We start from the raw sequence: 24,987 nt of genomic DNA on the forward strand, positions 1-24,987 counted from the left end.
TTTCTAGATATTCTGCAATTTTTCTTAAATTTCACCTTTGATTCAAAAGTTGCTTGAAAATTTCCAAATCTCCAGATGATAATGTTTTGTTTTTAATTTCTATCTTTACTAAATGTGTGATCAGAGAAAGGCTGTACAACTTCTACTGTTTGAGATTTACTGAGGTTTTAATGATGGTCTTTTTTTTCTTTAAACGTTTATTCATTTTTGAAAGACAGAGAGACAGAGCGTGAGTGGGGGAGGGGCAGAGAGAAGGGGAGACACAGAATCTAAAGCAGGCTCCAGGCTCTGAGCTGTCAGCACAGAGCCCTGAACATGGGGCTCAAACTGATGGGCCGTGAGATCATGATCTGAGCCAAAGTTGGACGCTTAACTGACTGAGCCACCCAGGTGCCCCAATGGTGGTCTAATTCTTAAGAATTTTCCATGAATACTTAAAAAGATGTCTTTGCTCTACTTTCAATATTCAGAGTTTGATATGTACCAATCAGATATACCATAATACATGTACTGAAGACTTCCATATTCTTAAAAATTTTTTTTAATGTTTATTTATTTTTGAAGGAGAGAGAAACAGAGCATGAGCAGGCGAGGGGCAGAGAGAGGGAAACACAGAATCTGAAGTGGGCTCCAGGCTCTGAGTTGTTAGCACAGAGCCTGATGCGGGGCTTGAACTCACGAGCCATGAGATCATGACCTGAGCCAAAGCCGGATGCTTAACTGAGTCAGCCACCCAGGAGTCCCAAGACTTCCATATTCTTACCTTTTATCTAATTGTCCTCTTGTAGGCTGAGATTATTTAAAACCTTTTACCATTAGTTATTTTCTGACTATTGTTCCTTGTTAAAGTCTGCAGTTTCACTTTGTGATTGTTAATGTAATGTTATTCAGAGCATAAATATTCGTAACGCTAAGATCTTCATTTTGAGTCACATCTTTTACCATTACAACATACCAGAAAAATCTCAGTGACCAGCAGGATACTAAAAATGGTTTCTCTCAACACCAGGCTCTGTCCATGCAGCACTGGGTACAAACAGCAGCGTTCTGGCAGTCACACAAGACTAGAGGCCTCTCCATGCCCCACTAGGCCATTTGACCACATGGGCCACAGCTGCCTCTACCTGAGCTGCAGTGGCTTCCTGACCCAGTCAGCAAAGTAGCAGCCAAACAAGTAAGTTCTTCTGCAAGTACTTGGGAAAAAGATAAATTGTGTCCAGGCATGTGGAGAAGCGAGTGAAGAAGCTGGATTCAGAACTTCCCTGGTTAGAAAACTGATCAGACAGCTTTTGGTCTGTGGCCATCTGGTCAGTTTGTAAATAGTGGTTACAAAAATAATCTGTTAGCAATTATTTTTTCCTATAATGCACTTTATTGGGTACATGCTTTGTTCTTATCTATAAAAAGACCCGAAGGTCCAGAGTTCAATGGAAATGGGCAAGTGCTCACAAGAAAAAAAAACACAGTAACCCCTTTTCAGTGTCTTTAAGGCCATACTGGAAAGAAGAAATCATTAATAACTGAAAATGTTTACAAGCAGAGGACTTGAACTTTAGATTCCCTCTTTATGAATTATTCCCCCAAAAAGGGAGTTGGGGAGAGAACCACATGTTTTTATTACACAGCTTGGGCAACGTACAATGCTCCAGGGCAATGCAACGTCAGCCTACAGGAAGGTACCATAATTACCTAGCATTGCAGCTTCTTTTGCAACTCACGTGCTGCCCCTTGAAATCAGCATCACACTCAAGTCAGCAAGTTTTGATGTGCACTAGTGGGTTGCATGACTCTAGTATTAGACTAGAAATATTATTTGTTAGCACATCTAATACATCTTCTAAAAAAAAAGATCACATATTATCATCTCCTTATTGCACTTAAGTCTTTCTAGTCACGGTCTAAAAAAAGTGGTAGATTTTTAGATTTGGAGTCTTTAAAAGACATTCATCAGATAAACATTTTTCCAAAGAAGACATACAAATGGCCAACAAAAACATGAAGTAAAAAATACTTGCTTTAAGTATAGTATTATTTTGTTTTGTTTTCAATTTTGTTTGTTTATTTATTTAAGTAATCTCTACACCTGATATGGGGCTCGAACTCACAGCTCCGAGATCAGGAGTCACATGCTCCATGAACTGAGCCAGGGGAGACCTGTTTCATTTTTACTTTTTTTTTTTTTTTTAATTTTTTTTTCAATGTTTTTTTTTTTTTAATTTATTTTTGGGACAGAGAGAGACAGAGCATGAACGGGGGAGGGGCAGAGAGAGAGGGAGACACAGAATCGGAAACAGGCTCCAGGCTCTGAGCCATCAGCCCAGAGCCCGACGCGGGGCTCGAACTCACGGACCGCGAGATCGTGACCTGGCTGAAGTCGGACGCTTAACTGACTGCGCCACCCAGGCGCCCCTCATTTTTACTTTTAACGTTTATTTATTTTTGAGAGAGAGACAGAGTATGAGTAGGGGAGGGAAGATGGAGAGGGAGACACAGAATCTGAAGCAGACTCCAGCTCCGAGCTGTCAGCACACAACCTGATGCAGAGCTCGAACTCACAAACCTCAAGATCATGACCTGAGCTGAAGTCGGATGCTTAACCGACTGAGCCACCCAGGACCCCCATTTTGTTTTTAATCATCTACTCGTAACCTGAAATGTGGTAGCCTACTACTGTTTAACTTTAGGTTTTTGTAATTTTAAAACACTGGCACGTGGCACGTGCTAGCTGCTTAATGCACGAGGGCCGTCAGTATTGTTTTCGCTAACGCTACAGTTAGAGAATTGATTTAGCTTTGCAATTAAAAAAAAAACTGGGGGCGCCTGAGTGGCGCAGTCGGTTAAGCGTCCGACTTCAGCCAGGTCACAATCTCGCGGTCCGTGAGTTCGAGCCCCGCGTCGGGCTCTGGGCTGATGGCTCAGAGCCTGGAGCCTGTTTCCGATTCTGTGTCTCCCTCTCTCTCTGCCCCTCCCCCGTTCATGCTCTGTCTCTCTCTGTCCCAAAAATAAATAAAAAACGTTGAAAAAAAAAAAAAACTGAGCCACTGAAATGTTCATTACTCTGTGCAAAATGCCAATTCAAATTAAATTCCTATAAGAAAAAATAAATTCATTGCTTTATCACCAGTCCTTCTATAGTTTTTCCAGTCATCGCTTGGCTGTCTTAGGTCATTGTAGCCGTTTGGTCAAGAAACGCTTTTGGTTGAGTATGAAATTCTTGAGCCACACCTTCTTTCCTTGAAGCCTTGTTCTCCTGTCTTCTAGAGTTGAATGATAATGTTAAGAAGTCTGAAGCCAACCTGGTTATTTTTACCTTTAAGAGTAGCCCAATCTTTTTGGTTCAATTGCCCAAAGGATTCTTTTATCTCTGGCTTCCAATAACTTCACAAGGATGTCTTATTGTTGATTCTCCTATTTCATTTTTTACTGAAAATTGGTACATCCTCTTAATTTGAAGATTCAAATCTTTTAATTTGGGGAAAATCTTCCTGGAATCATACCTTTATACATTTCTTATATGCCATTATACAGACTTTCTTGTGAACTTCAATTATGTGTATGCTGAGAATTTCCTTATCCTTCACTACTGTCATTTCTCTCCAGTCTCTTTTATCTTTTTACTTCTTTTTATTTTGCTTTTTCTTTCATGGCCTCTGTCTCTTGTTTTCAGCAGTATCTCTTCCTATTCCTTCTTATGCTACACCCAATTTTGTCTTCATTTTATGTGATTTTTACAATTTTTTATTCTACTTCTTTCCTGAGTTCTGCAGCTTCTGTTTCACCTTCCGATGCCTTGCCATTTGCATGAACCTATTCTATAAAGGCAATTGTTTTTGTACTCTTATTTTATAAAGGCAATTGTTTCACTTTTTTATTCACGGGACAATGTTCATAATTTTTCACATGCTTCATGGCAACAATTTTTATCTCTGAGGTAAGCATTCTTTATCTGCCTTTTATTTTTCCGGTTCCTTCTGCTTTTCTTTCTTGCAGTATTCTAGCACAGATCTCATGCTGGCTCCTTTTAGGCAGCCCAGCTTTGAATAAGTCGAGGTTTTTCTATACCAGCTATCTGTATAGTTTCTCCAAGGGAAGAACTGTGTAGGCACTCCAAGGAAAAGGAATATTCCTGATGACACAGGGCCATATATGAATATATGAGTCTTTTTAATCTTGATTTCTCTCTCCAAAAGCGATATGCAGCTCTGTAAGTATCTCATCTCCCCCCTGCCACTCAAACTGCTTAATGCAAATAGGGCTTGATTCCTTGATCAGGCTTTTCTCCAGTGCCTCTTTTTTTTTTTTTTTTTTTTTTTGTAAATTTTTTTTCAACGTTTATTTATTTTTGGGACAGAGAGAGACAGAGCATGAACGGGGGAGGGGCAGAGAGAGGGAGACACAGAATCGGAAACAGGCTCCAGGCTCTGAGCCATCAGCCCAGAGCCTGACGCGGGGCTCGAACTCACGGACAGCGAGATCGTGACCTGGCTGAAGTCGGACGCTTAACCGACTGCGCCACCCAGGCGCCCCTCTCCAGTGCCTCTTAAGACCAAAACGGGTTCAGAAAATCTCCTGTCACAACCTGTGCAACTTATTCTTGCTGATGAAACAAGGGATTTTAGTTTTGTGGCTTAAGGTACACTCCTCACCTTGGAGAAATGCACTGTGCTGATTCCTTGTGAGATGCATACAGTCCCCAGATAAGTCCCTCCACACTCCCTCCAGCACCCCTGCATGATCTCCAGTGCTTTCTGCAGCTATTCCACCTGTGCTGTGATCCATGGTTTCAAATACCTTCAAAACTTCTTTCTCAACGATAGAGTTTATATTGCTTTTTTCCATTCTCCTTGTTGCTTTGGAATGGTTTCAGAGACGAGAAGAGGAGAATGTCAAGTATACTCTGCCATATTTGATCTGGAAGTTCTCAGTAGGAGTAACTTTTTATTACAAGCAGGACTACTGTCACCTTATGATTCTGAAAGCCCTGTCATGTGTACCTTCCCTCCTCTATGCCGAACACATGCTAGTTATTAGCAACTTAAGCCTAAAAAGGTTACATGGCTCATTTAAGGTCTCAAAGATGACTGGAACTCAGGTCTCTTGATTCTTGGCCTATGTTCTCACTGCACTGCACACCCATACGTGCATATGGCCAAAGAACTCCATGGACCTTCCTTCTAAGCATGTTTATCACCACAAGCTTACCTCTAACAATTACACTTACAAAAAGACTAAGGAACCATATAACTGACAAATATCAGGGGTTAAGAGGAAAGAAGACCAAGAAAACAAGCTTAGTTCCTACATCACCTGGCTTAGTATCTGTCACTCCTTCCATAAGAACCAGTCCCACTGGTCGCTGACAGGCAACATCACAGAAACGGAATCGCAGCAGGAAGTCTCGGCTATACTGTAGTCTCTCTGTAAACCAGGAAAAGCCATACAGTGAGAGAAAGGAAGACAAGCCACATGCTGAAACCTCCTTAATACCAAGAAGCTTCCAGTGTAGGGACACAGGGGAAGCCTGGCTCTGAAGACAAGCTGAATCTCCAACAGATAGGATTTAAAGTTGTCCATTTCACTGGGAGATCATGAGGACAGTGAGAAGAACAAAGGAATTTGCTAACAGAATTGAAGGAATTACATTTTCTCTTGTCACTGAAATACTAGCTTTCTTCCAAAATGGGCACAGAGGCACAGCCAATCAAGAATGGGGTCTATGGGGGTACCTGGATGGCTCCGTTGGTTAAGCCTCCAACTCTTGATCTCAGCTCAGGTCATGATCTCAGGGTTTGTGGGTTCAAGCCCTGTGTCAGGCTCTGCACTGACAGTGCAGAACCTGCTTGGGATGCTGTCTCTCCCTCTCTCTGCCCCTCCCCTGCTTGCTCTCTCTCGGTCTCTCTCAAAATAAATAAATTTAAAAAATGTGGTACATGCTCACCTGATCTCTTGGGGTGACAGAAAGTGATATACTGACAGCAATCAGTAATACCCAGGGAGCTGGGCCATAGTGGGGCTTGTAGCTTCCTCTGGTAAAGCTGATGGGAGAAGTCTTCCTGTCCAGATACCTATAAGGAAAGAGCAGGTGGGAATGAGGACACCAAGATGGAAAAAGAAAATAGCCCATGATTTGGGACATGCAGACAAACACACGCACACACACAATCACACACTATATACAAAATATAAGCAAAACATGTAAGTCTCTGGGTAAGGTTAAAAATAAGGAGCTAATTAAAACCTTATTTATTTATTTATTTATTTATTTATTTATTTAGAAAGCACGCCTGTGCGCAGGTGGGGAGGGGCAGAGAAAGAGAGAAAAAGAGAGAGAGAGAGAATCCCAAGCAGGCTCTGTGCTACTGGCACAGAGCCCAGGGTGGGGCTTGATCCCACAAACTGTGAGATGATGACCTGAGCTGAAATCAAGAGTCGGATGCTTAACTGACTGAGTCACCCAGGTGCCCCATTTTATTTATTTGTTTGTTTGTTTTGAGGGAGAGAGAGTAAAACCCTTTTTGTTTTTTTAACTAGAAACACTGAATTGTCCATGAGGCAGAAATAAGGGGTAAGAGAATGAGGTATGTGCGTGAAAGAGAATAGAACGTGTATGAACATATAGTCTCCTAAATTTCACCTCAGAAAAATCTACCTGAGTCTCCACGGAGAATATCAACTTTCAGGGGCTTTAATCTGCAGTGGGAAAAGGTTTATCCTTATCTTTGGATCTTCTGGATCAAGGTCTAGCATCTTAAGCCTATCATGAGGAAACCACAGGGTCAAACCAAATGGGAAATGCACCAAAGCACTTTACCGTATCTATGTCACCATCCTCGGTCAAAGCCAATGAGCAGCCTGGGAACGGACAGAACGCAGTAGGGAAACACATTCGGCAACATCAGTCATCTGCATATCTCCAACGTGTGTAGCAAAATTCCCTTTATTTCATTTGACAACAACAAATATTTGAATGCCAAATATGTGCAAGACACTAGCTAAGTGGAGAGGCAAGAGCAGTGATAGAAACAATCTCTCTGGCCTTGAAGGACATAAATTTTCAATATGCCACCTCAAGTAAAACAGACCTGGAATCTAATGGCCACTTTCTAGCTGTGTGACTTTGGGCAAGTCAGTTAACTCCCTTGGGTTCAATATCCTCTACTATAAAATGGGACAGTAATACCACATACAATTAATGATCTTGATAATAATAACTGACTGTTAACCGCTTCGTTTGAAGCAGGAACTGGACAATACTTTACTGTGCATTATTGTATTTGATCCATCAAACAACAACAAAAAACCCCTCTGAAGTAGCTCCCATTGTTTCCCTAGCATATGGATGAGGTGCATGGGGCTTAAGGAAGTTAAGTAACTTGCACAGGGTAGCAGAGCAGGGTCTGGAACTCAGGACTGACTGGCTTCAAAACGAGTGCTCTTAATCACTATGCCTAATGGTGACAGTCACATGGTAGGCACTTAAATTATTTTTCCCATTCTCTTGAGCTCCTTGACCATGGCAGCTTTCCAGCAGGATAAGGCCTTTCTCTGCATACATGAGAACCAGGATATTGCTAGTAACCTCATTAAAATAAAAGTCCAAAGTGCTTAATAACAATTCAGCCATTTTTGTGCCCTGCCAAAAGTTAAGCAATAAGATGGACAGCAAGGACAAGACAGAGGACCAGGGAGATTAAGGGACATATAAAGAAATCAGTACAAGCTGAAGGTCTATCAGCAAGGCTAAATACACATGATAAAACTGTAAGATATCTATGCTACCAACATTCAGCATTTAAAAGGAATAAGATAGATCCGTATATACGTTGCTGAGTGAAAAAAACCAAACTACAAAACGAAACATAGAGTACACACATACACACAATAGATCAAATATCAGCAGTTAGAAGCAATCACAGCGTAGCACTGGTGGGGCAAGAGCTCTAGGGCTTGCAGATCCTGGTTACAGATCCTGGCTCCACTACTACCTACCTGCATAATCTAGAGCCGGCAACTGCCTAACTTCTCTACGCCTTAGTTTCCTCACTTAAAAAATGTTAAGCGATGACAGAAATTGTGAAAGTTGAGTGAGTTAATACATGTAAAGTGCTTAAAATAGCACCTGGAATCCAGTTAGTACCTAATAAGTGTAAACTATAATTACAATATCACAGGAACATAGATATCACCGTAAATACATACAGAATGTTCTGGAAGACAACCACCAAACTTCAAACAATTACTACTTCACTCTAAGGGGAAAGGTAAGGAACGTAGGTAATAAAGGTGGGTTTGGTCTTATTTTATGTTTGAATTCTTGCAAGGATGTACTTGTGTATTACATCTAAACTACAAATCAATGATAAAAATTGAAGGGATTTCAAGACGCCAAAGGCACCCAGGAATTTCTAACTTCCAGGTTTCAGAACAAAAACTATTCAACAGAACAAGAAAAAGCAGGAGGGAGCCAGAACGGCTGTAACTGAGGTCCCTGCCACAGAAGCAGCACTAGTTGCCAACACCTGAATCTCTCCCTTGGCCATATTCCCACCTCCGAAGTGGTTTCCCCCATTTCACCTTCCAGGCTGGCATCCCATGGTACTGGAGCTCCCCATCCCTGATGAAGTTGTAGAGAGGTGAATCAGGAACAGAATTCAGGTCCCCACACAAGACGATGGGGCAATGGCTGCCATCTGACAACCTGGCCACCTTGTCCACTTCTGCCAAGAGAATGGCCATCTGGGCCAGCTTGACATCACCCCGGCGTGGGTTGTATAAGACATGGGTATTTGCCACACAGAGAGGGGCCACCGAGACTTGCCCCAGGCCTTCTGGGACTAGTGGCTGCAACAGCAACACTAAGCCCACGTTGTCCCGATTGAGGAGCTCCAAGCCAGGCCGAAAGTACTCCACAGGGCTGGCACAGAGCAGACGGAATCTTGTGGGCTTGTAGCAGACAGCACAGCCATCTGTCTTACATCCGGTCCTCCTCTTGTAGAAACAGGTAAAACCTGCAAGGAACACCCGGCCAAGGAGATGGGTCAGAGTCCTTGAAGCCTGAATCCCTCCAAGCAGTGGCAGTAGCCGAGGCGTGTATGCCTAAGGCACTGCCCCCGCTGCTCCATAAGGGGAGTTCCTGTCCTTGCCAACTCCTTGGTTCTGCAGAGGTTCCCTTACAGCGGTAAGCAGATGACTGAGTGGCTAAAGGGGAGGTAGGACAGAAGGGTATGAAGAGACAGAACTCGACAGGAAAAGCATGGATTCTAGAGTCAAACAAATTGGGAGTCCTAGCTGCACAACCTACTAGCTTTGTAGCATGGTGACCTTGAGCAAGTCACACAATTTACAGAACCTCAGTTTCCTCACTGTAAAACAGGGATAACAATACTCAACCTCACAGGGTTGGTTACTTCAAGGATTAAAGGCAATTCATGTCAATTAATTAATTCAAGGCAATTAATGCCAGAATTGCTTTAAAACTACAGAATTCTTTCTTTCTCACCCATACAAAGGAGGAGCTAGTGCACGGGTGAGAATGAGGATTTACTGAAGCAAAAGAAAAAGATGGTGCCTTCAGGAGAGAACAGACAGGGCCATAGGAAGCAAGACTGGTGAACACGCCAGCATTACCCATCATTCGCAGAGAAGGCTCCAGCTGCTCCCAGTAATGATCCTCCTGGACTTCCTGGAGACACAGGATCTGGAAAAGTGACAAGGAAACCAATCACTCCAGAGTACCAAGAGTGCTGGAGAGTGACTCCCACCACAGGAGCAGGGACTGAGGGCAGGTGGAAAGCTGCCGTTGGTCTCAGGCAGGGTCACACTGAAGCTTCCCGCAGGGCCAACTCTTCCCATACAGCCACCCCCAGCAAGGAAAAGCCTAGACTTAAGCTGAGTAGACCCGAAGCATGTGCTGGGTTTTCCTGTTCCTTGAATCCCTCAAGTCTCCCTCCCTGCATAAAGGTGTTGGAAAGTGTGTACCCACGGAGTCTTCTGAACACCTGCCAAAAACTCATTAATTCCAGGCAAGAAGGCTCCAGCCCTAGGCAGAACTCTGACCCTATAAACTGTAAACTCATTTTTTAAGAGCATTTGGGAAATAGCCCCAGGTCCAGAGCAAATACAAGATGGCACCTTCCCCCCTTCATCACTCACATCAGGGTCCCAGTGCTGGAATTCCTGCATGAGATTCACAAAGCGATAGTTCCAATTGAGGATGTCTGGGTGGCAATGCAGGTAGAGCTCTGAGCTCTGCTGCATCAGGTCCTGGGCCAGGATGTTATAGGACATTAGAGTGAACTGGAACTGAGGGCCATCCCCCGCCTCCAGGCCCTGAGCATCTGGCTGAGTAGAGAAATCTTCCCATTCTCGCCACAAGATTTCTGCAAAGGGGTTGGGGAGAAGAAGTCCACAAGAAGTACATGTTATCCACAGGCCCCACCATCTCCACTCCTGACTCAGAGATACTGTGTCTGAAGTTCCTTTTTGTCATCTTTCCTGTCACCCATCCCTCTCTCTGGCTATTTGAGCAGTACTCTATGGACATTTCCAGACTAGACAGCAAGCTCCATAAAGCCAGAGACAATCTTGGCCTGTTCAGCGTGGATCCCCAGTACCTAGCATAGTACCTGGCACCTAGTACATGTTCAATAAATGAAGGCTGACAATTTCTCACTTCTGATAAATCCATGGGTCTCTGTGGAGGATCCCTCGGATCAATGTGTTTAATAGTTACCTGAGGTTAAAGACATTTCGAGAGTAATCTTAGCCTTGGGTGTTTTCTAACCTTTATACTTGAAAAAGCCTGTGGAGCTGTAAACCACATGTTCCCCATCTCCCCTAGAGCATGGAGATGCAAGTGGGCTCAACCCACTTGAGCCACAGAACTCATTCTTCAAATTTTAATGGAAGCCAAATATGTAGGTAAAACTAGAAGATAAAATTCTGGTTGAGGCAGAGTACAGGCCCTGAGATCTCTCCACCACTACTCCTAGAAACAGCGTCATGGAGAATCAGAATCAGATGCAGTGCTTTTGCTTCTGCATCTAGCCATGTGACTTCAGGCATGTCCTGCTACCTCTCTGCATCATGGTTATTTCATCTGAAAGACCATGGGGCTGAATGAGACGATCTCTAAGGCCCCTCTAGATTTGACACTGTAAGATCAGAATGCAGAGACAGAGCTCCCCACCAGAGAGTCTTTTCTTTAGCAATGGCTCTGCCCAGAGTGGAGACAAGCTGCTACACTGGCTCACTCAGCCAGTTGTCAGACTCACCATGATATGGGATTTCCATCGGGGGAGGCTGCAACTGCCCCAGGCCCTCAAAAGGCCAGATGAGAGCCTCTTCCTGGGGCATAGGCTCAGGTGCTATGCTCCAGGCCACCACTGCAGGGTCCTCTTCCCACTGCTCTGCAGCCAGGGCACCCATTGGGAGGGCAGCACAGTCTGCATACTGGGGGCCGGTCTGCATGGGGACAGCCGTCCACACTGGGCCCTCGACCTCTGGCAGTGGCTCCTCTCCTAGCACCTCAGGGAAAGGCTCCTCCAGGTTCTCTGCTGCCCGTAGATCACTCAGCTGCCTGCTGGACCACTTGTCCTCTGACACAGCATCCTGTTCTCCAGGATTATCCATCAGAAGCGCCAGGCTGCTCTGGGCTAGTCCCTTATCTACAAGGGGACCCTCACTCAAAGTTGAGAGCACCTGGCTCGACCCTTCTTCTCGCCACTGCTGTAGCAGGCCCTCACACTCCTCCTGGTCGGGCCCCCGAGGGGCCATGGCAAAGCTGCCCTCTACCTGGGTGGACGAGCTCTTCGCCAGGAGGGCATTTTTCCGACATGTGAAGAAAGCATCTAAGAAGCAAGGCAAAATACCATGTTATAAGATGACAACATCACCCAACCCATACTCTTCTCCCAACTAGAATGTAAGTCCCATACAAGCAAGAATCATATCCACCTTGCTCATAGTTGTACCATCACTGAGCCTGCCCATTTTAATACCTGGAACACCTCATCATTAGCATGAAGTGCTTACTACATGCTGGATGCTATTCTAAGTGCTTCATACATATTAACTAATGTATATGGTAGGGATCTAAAAGTATTCACTGTATGAATGAAAGAACAGCTATCCCACATAATCTAGGACAAAGATGGTCACATGGAACCACATCCCTTTTATCTGGAGGTTAAGACTCCTATTAAACATCAGAACCAGCACTCTCTGGTTCTAAGGGCCATATTACATTGGAACCAGCACTTGACCCTGAATCAGAACTGTGGGTTACGATCTAGCAATGAAATTAACAAACCATGTGACCTTGGACAATGCCTCTGGTGAGATGAACTCATTCTTGCCTATAAAGTGGAGACAGGGGAAGTTTGAACTAGATAATCTCCAAGAGCCTTTCCAGTTTTACAAATCCTCTAACATACAAATACATTCCAAAAGAAAAAGTCCTAAAGTAGACAAAAAGAGTGTCTCAAAATCTACACAATTTACTTCTTAGTAAAGGCCCTTGCTCTTTGTCTCAAAGCTATGTATTCTATTCATCAATCTTCACAAACTTCATTATCAGCTTTCCCATTCCATAACACACCAGAGGCTGTAAATCAGAAGACGCCAACAACCGACAGCAAGAGACAGCTGTCATCTCTCTGCTACGGCAGCCACAAATGACAGCCAACAGGCAAGCAAGCAGGTGGGAAAACTCTAAAATTAGAGCCCCCAAACTCCACGCACAGTATTTTGGTGTGAGCAAACACCCACACTCACTAAATCACTTATTTACAACACAGGACAAGTGACATGCACGACACTCACCCTCAATCACCAGAGATTCATTTTATCAGCTCTATTTTTTAAAAGGCAAGAAAAACTTCAAAATGGTTCAAATGTTGAAAGATACTATCTTATTTATAGTCTATGTTGATTTATGGCCCTCTAAACCAGTGGTTTTCAACCAGAGGGTAATTTTGCCCTCAGGGGACATTTGATATTATCTGGAAACACAGTGGCTGTCACAACTGTGGGGATGCTACTGGCATCTAGAGGTCAGAGGAGAAGGATACTGCTGAACATCCTAGAGTGCAAAGGACAGCCCAGGCCCAAATGTCCATAATGCTGAGATTGGGAAACCCTGTTTTAAATCCACGGGCTGTGCTGCTGGCTTTAACCTCAGGGATTTGCTAATCCCCTGCCCCTGGAAACATCCTCTGCATACCAGATGGAAGAGTTTCTCTTGTTTACAAGTGTGAAAGTATTCATTTTCAAATTTAGCAGATTTTTGGTGGTGGTGGCGCGGCGTCCGTTGGTTTTTCAACAGAATCGTTTTATGAGGGAGGGAGGAAGGGAATGGGAAGCATAGAAAGAAAACCTTCTGTAGGAACCAATACACAAAGTTGAAAGAAGTGGCACTACTTCTATGGGGGAGGGAGGGAGGGAGTGGCCCCTCCTGTGATCTCTCTAAACTCTGACTACTGGTCTATAAACCTGTGGACAAGTATATGTCACTAAGGCTGTCACGGGACATCGGAAGGGCTCCAGAAATGGCAGCACCGTGGGTAAAGGAATCTGCTTTAATTCTCTGAAAACAATTACTTCCGCGGAGCTTCTCATTCCTCAGAAGTACGGACACACAAATATTGCTTAGTTGAGTGCCTACTATATTCTGGACAGTGTGCTAGCGCTAGAGCTACAGGGAGCGGGACATGGCCCTGCCCTCCTGCGGCTTGCATTCTAGCCACAGACACACACAAATAAATACCTGAGTGGCTATTTTACATACACACGTCGCGTAAAGTTCCGGAAACGACAAGCACAGAATGCAGCTGAACCGCGTATGTCTAAAAAAGTAGTTCTTGGTCTGTCCCGCCCTCTAAATTGCCGAAGAACATTCTGGGAGTTCTGTGGGATCTGTCACAGGGACAGACGGTCTCCTAAGAGCCTCGGGAATTTCAAAGACCAGGAACGGGAGCGCGGGCAGATCACGGAAAAGTGACGGAATCACTCTCTTCTCTCTGGGCGCTGGCTCCACCGCACGGACTCTCTAAACCCAAAACCACGGGAGACCGCTTCAAAGCTGGGGGTTAAATGGTCTCCGGGTTGCGAGCACCGGGTTTTCAACCAGACACTCGGCTGGAGAGCGGAGAGGCGGCTGTGAAAGGTGAGTGTGGAGTAACCCAGGGGAAGGCAGGTGCGTGCGGGTCTTGGGCTCACATCCCCCGCCCCCAGGGAGTTCGGGCGTTTGCCTCGCCCCGAGTCGCTAACCCCTCCCAGGGCCGTGCCTCGGCGGGCCCCTGCCCCTTCGCCGGCCGCTTCCCACGTTAACCGTGGCGCGACGCCACCAGGCCACAGGCGTGAGGGGGGCCGCCCGCGAGGCTCGCCGGCCAGGCCCGGGCCTCGTGGGGTCCAGGAGCGGCACCGGGGGCCGCCTCCCCACACCTCGGCCGGGGGGAAAAGTGGTCGTGACGCCCGACGCGCCGCACGCCGGCCCCAGGCCCCGCGGGGCTCTGCCGACGTGGGCCCGGGCCTGGCGCCCGCCTGCCAGGACGCGGGGCCGGTACCTGAGAGGGCACGGAAGAGGCGCGCGGCCGGCAGCAGCAGGTAACACAGGCACGACGCGATCATGGCCGGCCGCCGCGCTCGCGCTCGCGCCCGCGCCCGCCTCCCCTCCTCACGGCCGCCCGCCGGGTCTCTCTCAGCTCGGCCCCGCCCCCGGCCCCGCCCCCGGGGCGGCTCACGTGGTACCGCTGCGCTTCAACAACAACTTTATTGGGAGCGCAGAGCCACGTGTGTGACCGCGAGGTCGGCGAGTCTGTTTCCGTGGCAACGGGCCCGGAAGCCATCCAGGAGCCCAGTTTGAAAATTAAGCACCTCATTGGAGGCTCCCATAGTATCCGTTCTAAGGCAGTTTCACAGCTACTTTTGCCACGGAGCTAGGGGGCCCACCTCGGGTACACTATAACCTCTCTGCCCCTCAGTTTTCTCATCTGTAAAATGAAGGGCAGAATTTTCTCTAAGGCCTCACACAGCCCTGACTTCTATAATCTCTTCTCATCCCAGAAAAGAGAGCCAGTTCTTCCCCATTTGTTTACTTTTCCTGACTCTACTGTCTTACTCAGCTCAGATTCTAGGTCCAAAGTCTACACCTTTGTCTCCTCTCCCATCCTATTCAAAATGGGCCCTTTTTTTACCCAATCTGGGGGAAAAAAGGGAGGGGTATCCCATTGGTAAAGGGTTCAAGAAAGGTGGGGAAAAAAATTCCACAAGGCAGGGACCAAGTCTGGTTTGTTGGTTAGTTTTCACTGAGGTATATCTTTCTAGTGCCTGCAACGATGCCAGGCACATAGTAGGAACCAAATCTTTGTTGACCAGACAAAGCATATGTCACCTATGAAGGCCAGGTCTTCTGTCCATTGTGCGCTTACCCAAAGACCTCTGAGTTTCTCTCCCCCATCCCTCACCCTCAGTCTGCCTCAGCCGCACTCTGAAGGAAGGACCGTGTAATACTCCCAAATTTGGTACCTAGTGTCTGAGCTGTGTGATTTCCGATTTGTGACTGGAGCCTCGGTTGCTCGGAGAAGCCCTCTGGAGAGTCACCAGATCCAGGACCAGCTGGATACATCATAACACTGAAAGGCCAAAAGAAGAAGGAGAGAGTCAGTCTGGCTTCAAGTAACAGCACTCACGCCTTTGCCTGAGAAGAAGCAGGAGCCCCAGGGGCCATCTGAAGGTTGAGAAGCCTCTTAAAAACTAGTGCACAAATATTAGCTCTATCTAAAGAGCCTCCAAAGCCAGGCTCACTCCTTTTATGTGGCTTAAATAAACCTTCCTCGTACCTTCCTTCTGTTTTGTCCCAGTGGTTACTGAGAAGTCCAAGTTGTAAATCAGATCCCAAATCAAGGTACTTACCTAGGGACTGTGTTTCATTTTGTGAAATGAGGGTTCCCTTATCCACTTGGAAATGTTTTAAAAGTACAAACTCCTAGACCCTACTCCCGGGGTTCTGATTTAACAGGTCTGGAATGGGCCCATGGACACTGACCAGGTTATTCTGGTATACAGTTTGGGAACCTCTGCTAAAGGACCTAATCCTCAACTGTGCTGTTCAATGCATGTGTGAGCAAAATGTGTCAGGCCAGCTCATGCCATATTCTTTCAGAGGCTTTTCCCGAGGCCAAGTAAGCAAGACTGATCTCTTTTTGTTTCCTAATCCACTTTCAGCTATGTTGGAAAGGGTAGGGGGTTGCGAGCATCACATGTTTTGGAGTGAGGCCACCTGAGTTCAGACCATGGCTTTGCCAGTTCCTACCTGTGGAACCTCTCGAGTTACTGAACCTCTTGAAACCTCGTTTCCTCACTGTGCCCAACCCAGGGTAAGCTCTTAGTGTTTACCATTATATGCATGTTTTTAACGTAAGCGCAAACCAGCTCTGGCTACTACTAATGTAGGGTCACCTTCTACAATCTCTGGCAGAAATAAGGGCTTTCCAAACTGTAATGTGGTACTACGATTTGCAGCTTCGTCATGTCAGAAATATTCCAAGAAGAGAGACCGGATGAGTCCCTCGATTCATCCCAACTGTGATAACAGTGGAGGCAATGATAAACCACTGGGTGGTTTCAAGGACGCAGAACCTAACGAATAGGGCGAATAGGGCGAGTGGAAGGTTTTGCAATACTTTGAGGGATATAAAATGTTCTTTTACAGGGAAATTTTCTGTATGCAAGAAACTTAAGTTCTTGCGGGTTCAAATTTCACTTATGCCAGCAGGTATGTGTGGAAGTTCAAGATGGCTGCCCTTATTAATTTATTGGTCGAACGTGTACATTACACAGGCTGTCATGAAGCTTCCTTTCAGGATTGCAGAAGCTACTGAGCAAGGCCTAGAGCAAAGGTGCCCAAGAGAAATATAATGTGAGCCGCGTATATAATTGGAAAATTTTAGTAGCCTCATAAAAAGCACAACAAAACAAACAAAAAAACAAAAAAAAAGAAACGGTGAAATTAATTTTTAATAGTATGTTTTATTTAACCCCATTTATCCAAAATATCAGCATTTCAACATCATCAATATTTTAAAATAAGGCAGCTTATGTTCTTTTTTTTTTCCTCTTTTTTTGTACTAAGTCTTTGAAATCCAGTATATGTGATAGCACATCTCAGTTTAGATTAGCCACAATTCAAGTGCTCAGTGGCTACAAGGGGCTTGTAGATATCGTATTTGAACCTGCGCAGGTCTAGAGGGCTCAACAGCCTCTCAGATGGGATACACTGAAAAGAACTGCCTCCATTCAAATCTTATGATAACTTGACACCCGTACACTTCTCCTAACTTGGCTTCTGTTAGCCTAGTGTTTCCTCCTGGATCTTGGGATTTATGGCTAGATATTCCCAGAATGTGCCAGATTAGTCTGAATTGATACATTCACTCATTCACTCGTTCACACATTCATGTATCCATTAGATGTTTATCAAGCACTCATCAGTGTTACCCCAGCCTCATCCTGTCTTTTCCTGACCTCCAGCACCCTCCTCCTCTTTCATTGCAGACTCTAGCCTTAGACTCCGTTTTTCCTACCTCAAATCCTCCTATGCCCAATGTGGATGAGCCATCCCAAGCCCTAGAAGCTCACTGTCACCACCTCCTCGGTGGCCTCATTCCCACTGTACATCAGATACCCTTGGAGTATCGTTAATGGGTACTGCGCTGCCTCCAAAATCATAAATTCACACACGCACTCCAACAGATCACCTCATGGCCCACTTTTGCTTCTACTTAAGCAGTTCTCTAACTCCATCAAACCCTCGGTTTCTCTATTCTGTCCTCACACTTTCCCTCAATCACCATTTCTTTCTCTATCCAACATGGAATCCCCATGAGCCATCTTTTTTTTTTTTTTTAATGTTTATTTTTGAGAGAGAGAGAGGCACGAGTGCGAACAGGGGAAGGGCAGGGAGAGAGAGAGAGGGAAACACAGAATCCGAAGCAAGCCCCAAGATCCAAGCTGTCAGCCCAGAGCCCAACACAGAGCTTGAACTCACAAACTGTGAGATCATGACCTGAGCCGAACTGACACTTAACTGACTGAGCCACCCAGGTGCGCCCCCCCCCCCCCCATGAGCCATCTTTTAAATCACTGGCTTCCCAGTATCATCTCTCTTGCCCATTGTTCTTTGATTACTCCTAGGCCAAGTAAAACCATTCTCCTTCTTGGCTCTTACATCTGGGCTGCTGAGCACTGGTGAATAAAATTACCAGCCCCTTGGACTGGAGCTCCTAGTGCGCTGGCCTCCAACCTCACTTCAGCCCTCAACCCTCCCCAGCAATCCTGTGCTCTTAACTAGGTTTCTCTCCCTTTCCACGATGACCATTCTTCTCAAACTTGTTGTCCTATGATGTCCCTTCTTGTTCTCTGGAGATCGTCTCCCTACCAACTTTAGAGAAAAACTAGAGCCACCAAGTGAAAATTCTCTACTGCTTGTTGCCACACCAACTCACTGACAGGCAACTCTAACTGCCTTCCTTCCCTCCCAACACGATGGCTGGCCATTCCATCTTTCATAGGATCCTCTCCTCCTGCTTCTTCAGAGATTATGCTCCTTCTGCTCACCACTCTCCTTTTTTTCCTGGACTCCTTCCCATCAGCATTTAACCATGCTTCGGATCTCCTATACAGAACTCTCCCCCAGCCCAAGTCCTCCTGCAGCCATCCCTCCATCTCCCCACGTCTCCTTCATAGCCAGGCTTCTTGAGTTGTCCACTCCTGATATCCATACTTCCTCATCTCTCATTCGTCTCATCTTCATCCCACTGCAGTGGGGCTTCTGTCCTCATCACTCCACTGAAACTCCCCGCCAGATTTCCCAGTGCCTTCCTTGTGGCCACATTTAATGGGCACCCTTCAGGCTTTATTATTTCTTGAATGTTCTGTAATCTTGCCTAACTCCTCGCCTCTTCTAAGATTCTCTCCTGTTGGTTTCTTTGACATTTTTCTTTTCCTTCTGACACTGTGGACATTTGTCCTAGTGTCTTTTATTTCTGTTCCCCTGAACACCCCCCTTTCAATGATGGTGTTCCCAGGATTTCACCCTTGGTCTCTTTCCTCTTCTTACTTTAAAATCCCTCCTTGAGAAATGTTCACCCTTCCAATGGCTTCAGATACCATTCACCTACCAACAACTCACATATCTACATTTTTAATCCTTTCCCTGGGCCACAGACTCATAAATCCTTTTGCCTATCGGCCTCTCCAATAGATGGCCCGGAGGCACCTTAGAGATTCAACACACCCCAAATTGCATTCAGCACCTTTCCCCACCATTCTCCAAAAATGACTGCCCCTCTGTCCCCTCAGCTCTTCTGTCCTCTTGGCTCTGAATGGCACAGTCATCTACCAAGTTACCCTGGCCTCAGGCTTTTTATTTTCCCTTTTACTCTCATATCCGAGCTGTTCCGAGTCCAAGTGTTTTGGCCTTGTTTATATTTATTCAGTAAGTCCACTTCATCCCTGCAGCCACTTTTTTTTCTTTTTAAAAAAAAATTTTTTTTAATGTTTATTTATTTTTGAGACAGAGAGAGACAGAGCATGAATGGGGGAGGGTCAGAGAGAGAGGGAGACACGGAATCTGAAGCAGGCTCCGGGCTCTGAGCTGTCAGCACAGAGCCCGACGCGGGGCTCGAACTCATGGACCGTGAGATCATGACCTGAGCCGAAGTCGGATGCTTAACCAACTGAGCCACCCAGGCGCCCCTTTTTTTTTATTTTTAAGAGGGGGAGAGAGTGAGCATGAGTGGGGTAGGGGCAGAGAGAGAGGGAGAGAACGAGAATCCCAAGCAGGCTCCACCGTGTCAGCACAGAGCCCAACGCGGGGCTTGATCTCACGAACCGTGAGATCATGACCTGAGCTGAAATCAAGAGTCAGACGCTTAACCAACTGAGCCACCCAGGTGCCCCCTGCAGCCACCTCTACCTGGCTTTGACCCTCCTCCTTTCCCCAGTCTGCTTTCCACGCTGCAGCCAGAGCAATATTTCTACTCTGGGAATCATGTCAGGTCACACTGATGCTTAAAACCTCTCTGTAAACCCCACTGTCCTCAAATGCAGGCCAAGCTCCTTAGCACAACACCAAAGGCTCTCTGTTATTGGCCTCTGCTCACCTCCTATCTCTTCTGTCTGCCTTTCCCTTCCATCACCACTCCCCTCAATGAGGATCCCAACCCAGCTTCACTAAACCACCTGTGATGGCCTCGGCATGCTGCAGGGACTTTGTATATGCTTTCTTCCCAGCCTCAAATACTCCTCCTCCCCTGGGTCTGCCCCTGCCCCTGCCTTCATCTGCCCAATGGACCTTCAAGTTTCAGCCTAGACATTTCTTCCTCAAGGAAGCCCTCCCAAATCTCCAGCACGACCCCCACACAAACGTACCACTGCCCTCAGGCTGGACCAGCAGCCTCCTCCTCTTTGCTTTTCTCTCATCCTTGCTTATTCTGGACCCAACACGGTCACTGTCTTTTTACTCATCAGTACCCCTCATGAGGTTCACCACTCTGTTCCCCTCGCCTAGCCCAGCACTAGGGCATTCAACACACCGAATGAATGAAGAGCTTCAGTCTCATAAGGAAACCAAGCATAATAAAATCCACACTTGCAAAAGTAGACACATAATGGGGCGGTTCTTGCTTTATCATTCTGCAAGTGCCTTTCTTTCAAAGACCCCCTCATATTTGCCATTTTTTTCTCTTTATTTATTTTTAATATGAAATGTATTGTCAAATTGGTTTCCATACAACACTCAGTGCTCATCCCAACAAGTGCCCTCCTTCATGCCCATCACCCACTTTCCCCTCCCTTCCACCCCCCATCAACCCTCAGTTTATTCTCAGTTTTTAAGAGTCTCTTATGGGTTGCCTCCCTCCCTAACTTTTTTTTTTCCCCTTTCCCTCCCCCATGGTCTTCTGTTAAGTTTCTCAGGATCCACATAACAGTAAAAACATATGGTATCTTTCTTTCTCTGTATGACTTATTTCACTTAGCATCACACTCTCCAGTTCCATCCATTTTGCTACAAAAGGCCATATTTCATTCTTTCTCATTGCCAAGTAGTATTCCATTGTGTATATAAACCACAACTTCTTTATCCGTTCATCAGTTGATGGACATTTAGGCTCTTCCCATAATTTGGCTATTGTTGAAAGTGCTGCTATAAACATTGGGGTACAAGTGCCCCTATGTATCAGGGCTCCTGTATCCCTTGGGTAAATTCCTAGCAGTGCTGTTGCTGGGTCATAGGGTAGATCTATTTCTAATTTTTTGAGGAACCTCCACACTATTTTCCAGAGTGGCTACACCAGTTTGCATTCCCACCAGCAGTGCAAGAGGAAAAGACCCCCTCATATTTGAAATCTCACTTGATTTACAACTATCATTGTTTTTTTTGTTTTTTTTTTTTAATGCTTATTTATTTCTGAGACAGAGCATGAATGGGGGAGGGTCAGAGAGAGAGGGAGACACAGAATCGGAAACAGGCTCCAGGCTCCAAGCCATCAGCTCAGGGCCTGACACGGGGCTCGAACTCAGGAACCGTGAGATCGTGACCTGAGCCGAAGTTGGACGCTCAACCGAGCCACCCAGGCGCCCCAACAACTATCATTGTTTTGAAAAGCCCTTGCATAAAATGGGATCTTATTACATCTAATAATAATGGCGTCTGTTTCTTTCTTTGGTTGTGCTTCCTAATTTTTAAAATATGTTTGTTTATTTATTTTGAGGAGCAAAGAGAGGAGGGGGGGGAGATAGAGAGAGAGAGAGGGAGAGAGAGAGAGAGAGGGAGAAAGAGAGAATCCTAAGCAGGCTCCATGCTGTCAGCACAGAGCCCACCGTGGGGCTCGATCCCATGAACCGTGAGATCATGACCCGAGCCAAAACCAAGAGTCAGTTGCCCAACTGACTGAGCTACCCAGGTGGCCATGTGCTTCCTCATCTTGCTTTCTAACATGGTTTCTGCCAACTTTCTTGGATTCTTTTCCCTCCATTCTTTCATTGGAGAGCTGGAACCTTCATTATCTTATGATCTTATGCTAGTGGCTATCAAATACAATGGCAAACTTTTCCTTAAAGGACCAGATAGGAAATATTTTTGGCTTTGCAGGCCATGGATCTCTGTAGCAACTGCTTGACTTTGCCATGTGACTGCATGAAGGCAGCAACAGATATACCTAAATGAGTGATAGTGACTGTATTTTTAGAAAACTTCATTTACAAAACAGCAGTGGTCCAGAGTTGGTCCTCTATATATACTCTACTATAGTTTAACAATTCTTGAAATATATCACCCGCACCCAGACCCTTCTAAACCATGAACAGCAGCTGCCCTGAATGGAGAACAACCTTGTCATGTTAAATTAACAGCAAGGGGGTCAGTGCAGAGAGGCAGCATGGGCTTTGCAGCCAGACTTCATCTATATCCCAGTTCTGCCACTTTTTAGCTGTGTGATCTTGGGCTACTTACTTAGCCTCTCTGTGCTCAGTTTCCTCCTCTGTAAAATGGTAATTAAAAATAGTATCTCAGGGTACATGGGTGGCCCAGTTGGTTGAGCATCTGATTCCTGATTTTGGCTCAGGTCTGAGCCATGGGGTCAAGCCCCACATCAGGCTCTGTGCCAAGCCTTGGAGTTCTCTCTCTCCCTCTCTCTCTGCCCCTCCCCCCTCAAAATAAATAAATAAAAGTTTAAAAAATAGTATCTCATATGCCCCTCTCCCACTGGCACTCTGCCTCTCTTTCTCTCTCTCTCAAAAAATAAACATTAAAAAAAAATTTAAACATAGTATCTCATAATAGCATAATAATAGACAATTTAAATGTGAACTCTACAGAACAGTGTGGTCACTTACAAGTGCCATATAAATGATAGCTTATAGGATAGTAAAGCGTCCCTCTGCCGTGTTCCCCACTAGTGGAAGTGTTGTAGCAATAAAATTGGCTATAAAGGAAGAAATTTTCATTCTCTTAGTAACTGGCCATACCTCACCCCGGGTGACATTCTCTTTGACTCATTCCAAGTCAAAATCACAGCTCCCCTCCTCCCCAGGGACTCTCTTTTGTCCCTGCTCTGTGGATTAACTGTGGAGTTAGTTTACCTGCCGCCCCCTAAATGCCTATGCCTACCTCCGAGCGCCTCAGGGGCTCATCTCACAAATTAGTAGTTTAAAAGTACAGCATTTTGATTAGATGGAATGTAACATGCTGGTTATACAGTCTGAAATGCTAGCCCCACAAATAACACCAAAGGATACATATAGTCAACAGACTTTTGACAGTGGTAGAAAGGCAATTAAATGGAGAAAAAACAACAAATGGTGATGGTTATACAACATTGTTAATGTACTTAATGCCACTGAATTGTGTCCTTTAAAAGGGTTAAAACGATACATTTTATGTTACCATAAATTTTAGTGGATCCCAGACCTAAATGTAAACACTAAAACTGTAAAGCTTCTATGATGCAACACAGGAGGAAATCTACATGAACTTGGGGTGGGCAGAAAGTTTAGCTATGACACCAAAAACATGATCCATAAAAGAAAAAAAATTGATAATTTTGATAAATTTTGAAAATGTTTTGATTATGGATTCTGAAAAATTATCAAAATTATTTGACTTTATCAAAATTGAAGTGTGTTCTCTGTGAAAGACACTGTTAAGGATAAGAAGCGAAACCACATTTCTGACAAAGGACTTCAGAATATATCAAGGACTCTCAAAACTCCATCGGAAAATAAACCACCCAATTTAAAATGGGCAAAACATCTGAACAAATGATAAAGAAGATATATGAATGGCAAAAAAACCCAAAAACATAATCAAGTGATAGCGAGAATGTCGAGCAACTGATGCTACCATATCTTCCTACTGAGAATTCAAATCGGTACACCCCCTTTAGACTTCGGGTAACAACATGGTGGTTTCAAGGTTAAACATACACCTGCTATATACACGTGACAATGCCACTCCTGGGTATTTAATACTCAAGAGGAATGAAATCTTACGTTCACACAAAAACCTGTATGTGATGGTTTATAGCTGCTTTGTTCATAATCACCAAAAAAGGGGAAAGATGAAGAGCTAGCAGGTGAATGGATAAGTGTGGGACATCCTACAGTGGAATATTACTCCGCAATAAAAAGGAACAACAAGGTACAGCTTCATGCAACAATAAGGATAAATCTTAAATGAAAGAAGCCACCCCCAAAACCACACATTGTATGATTTCGTTTATAGGACTCCGGAAAAGGTAAAACCATGATGTTGGAAACGGAACGATGATTGCTGGGGGTTAGGTTGGGGGAAGGGCTTAATCATAAAGGGGCAGCATGAGGGAAAGTTGGGGGTGATGGAACTGTTTCGAGTGGAAGCATGGTAGTAAACACATGATTCTCTGCATTTGTTGAAACCTACAGAACCGTGCTGCACGAAGTGGATGTTGCTGTATGTAAATCAAGTAAAATCAACCAAGATAAGCGGGGAAAGATGAAATGCAGGCTGTGACAAGTGCACCTATGTTACAAATGCATCAAATAACCACAAAGAAGGGGCTAGGAAGAAAGAGTAGACCTAAATAATTTGGGGGGCAGGGCAAGTGTCTTAACTGGATACATAAGGATGAACACACACTCACAAAAAACAAAAACCCCTACATAATAAACACTATATTCTAGTTGGTAAATTTGTTTCCCCTGTTATGGTTTACCAATCCTGAAACTATTTTATATGTATACTAGAGATGAGCAAATAAGTAAGTATATGGTAGAAAACAAGAGCCGGGTTTCTTGACGAGAAAGAAATGACAAATACGCACTGGGGAAAGACATGAATGTCTCCTGTGGTGCTGGCTTACAAGCAGAGGTATTGGTGTATCTGTGGCTTTTGTTTCACATACATATAGATAGATGGGTATGGAAATAAATACAGATGTGTGTTATACG

At 45.1% G+C, this 24,987-nt stretch overlaps 2 protein-coding genes across 12 annotated transcripts in view; one reads left to right on the forward strand and one right to left on the reverse strand.

Annotated features, from left to right (window-relative positions):
• Nucleotides 1-24,987, reverse strand: part of ANGEL1 (angel homolog 1) — a 45,619-nt gene that overhangs the window by 17,238 nt on the left and 3,394 nt on the right. For 2 of the 5 annotated variants that reach the window (XR_005791065.1, XM_040477792.1), the window contains exons 3-9: nucleotides 15,526-15,640; nucleotides 11,274-11,849; nucleotides 10,153-10,379; nucleotides 9,628-9,697; nucleotides 8,575-9,008; nucleotides 5,939-6,065; nucleotides 5,308-5,418 (exon numbers count right to left, since the gene is read on the reverse strand). Coding sequence is in view for 4 of the 5 variants with exons in the window: in XM_040477792.1 (XP_040333726.1) it covers nucleotides 5,308-5,418; nucleotides 5,939-6,065; nucleotides 8,575-9,008; nucleotides 9,628-9,697; nucleotides 10,153-10,379; nucleotides 11,274-11,849; nucleotides 15,526-15,628 (1,648 nt within the window). In the remaining variant the exon portion in view is untranslated. Of the gene's footprint in view, nucleotides 1-5,307; nucleotides 5,419-5,938; nucleotides 6,066-8,574; nucleotides 9,009-9,627; nucleotides 9,698-10,152; nucleotides 10,380-11,273; nucleotides 11,850-13,765; nucleotides 13,901-14,564; nucleotides 14,691-15,525; nucleotides 15,641-24,987 lie in introns of those variants that run through there. The other 3 variants (XM_040477793.1, XM_040477795.1, XM_040477794.1) reach the window with 3 other exon arrangements.
• The window catches only part of LRRC74A (leucine rich repeat containing 74A), a 47,566-nt gene continuing 36,631 nt past the window's right edge, over nucleotides 14,053-24,987 (forward strand). For all 7 annotated transcript variants that reach the window (XM_040477804.1, XM_040477805.1, XM_040477810.1 and 4 more), the window contains exon 1: nucleotides 14,053-14,164. In XM_040477804.1, the coding sequence (XP_040333738.1) occupies nucleotides 14,092-14,164 (73 nt within the window). In that variant the 5' untranslated portion in view covers nucleotides 14,053-14,091. The remainder of the gene's footprint in view (nucleotides 14,165-24,987) is intronic.

The sequence above is a fragment of the Herpailurus yagouaroundi genome, unplaced genomic scaffold, assembly GCF_014898765.1.
Source record: "Herpailurus yagouaroundi ecotype Mexico unplaced genomic scaffold, PumYag 141, whole genome shotgun sequence".
Taxonomy (NCBI): domain Eukaryota; kingdom Metazoa; phylum Chordata; class Mammalia; order Carnivora; family Felidae; genus Herpailurus; species Herpailurus yagouaroundi.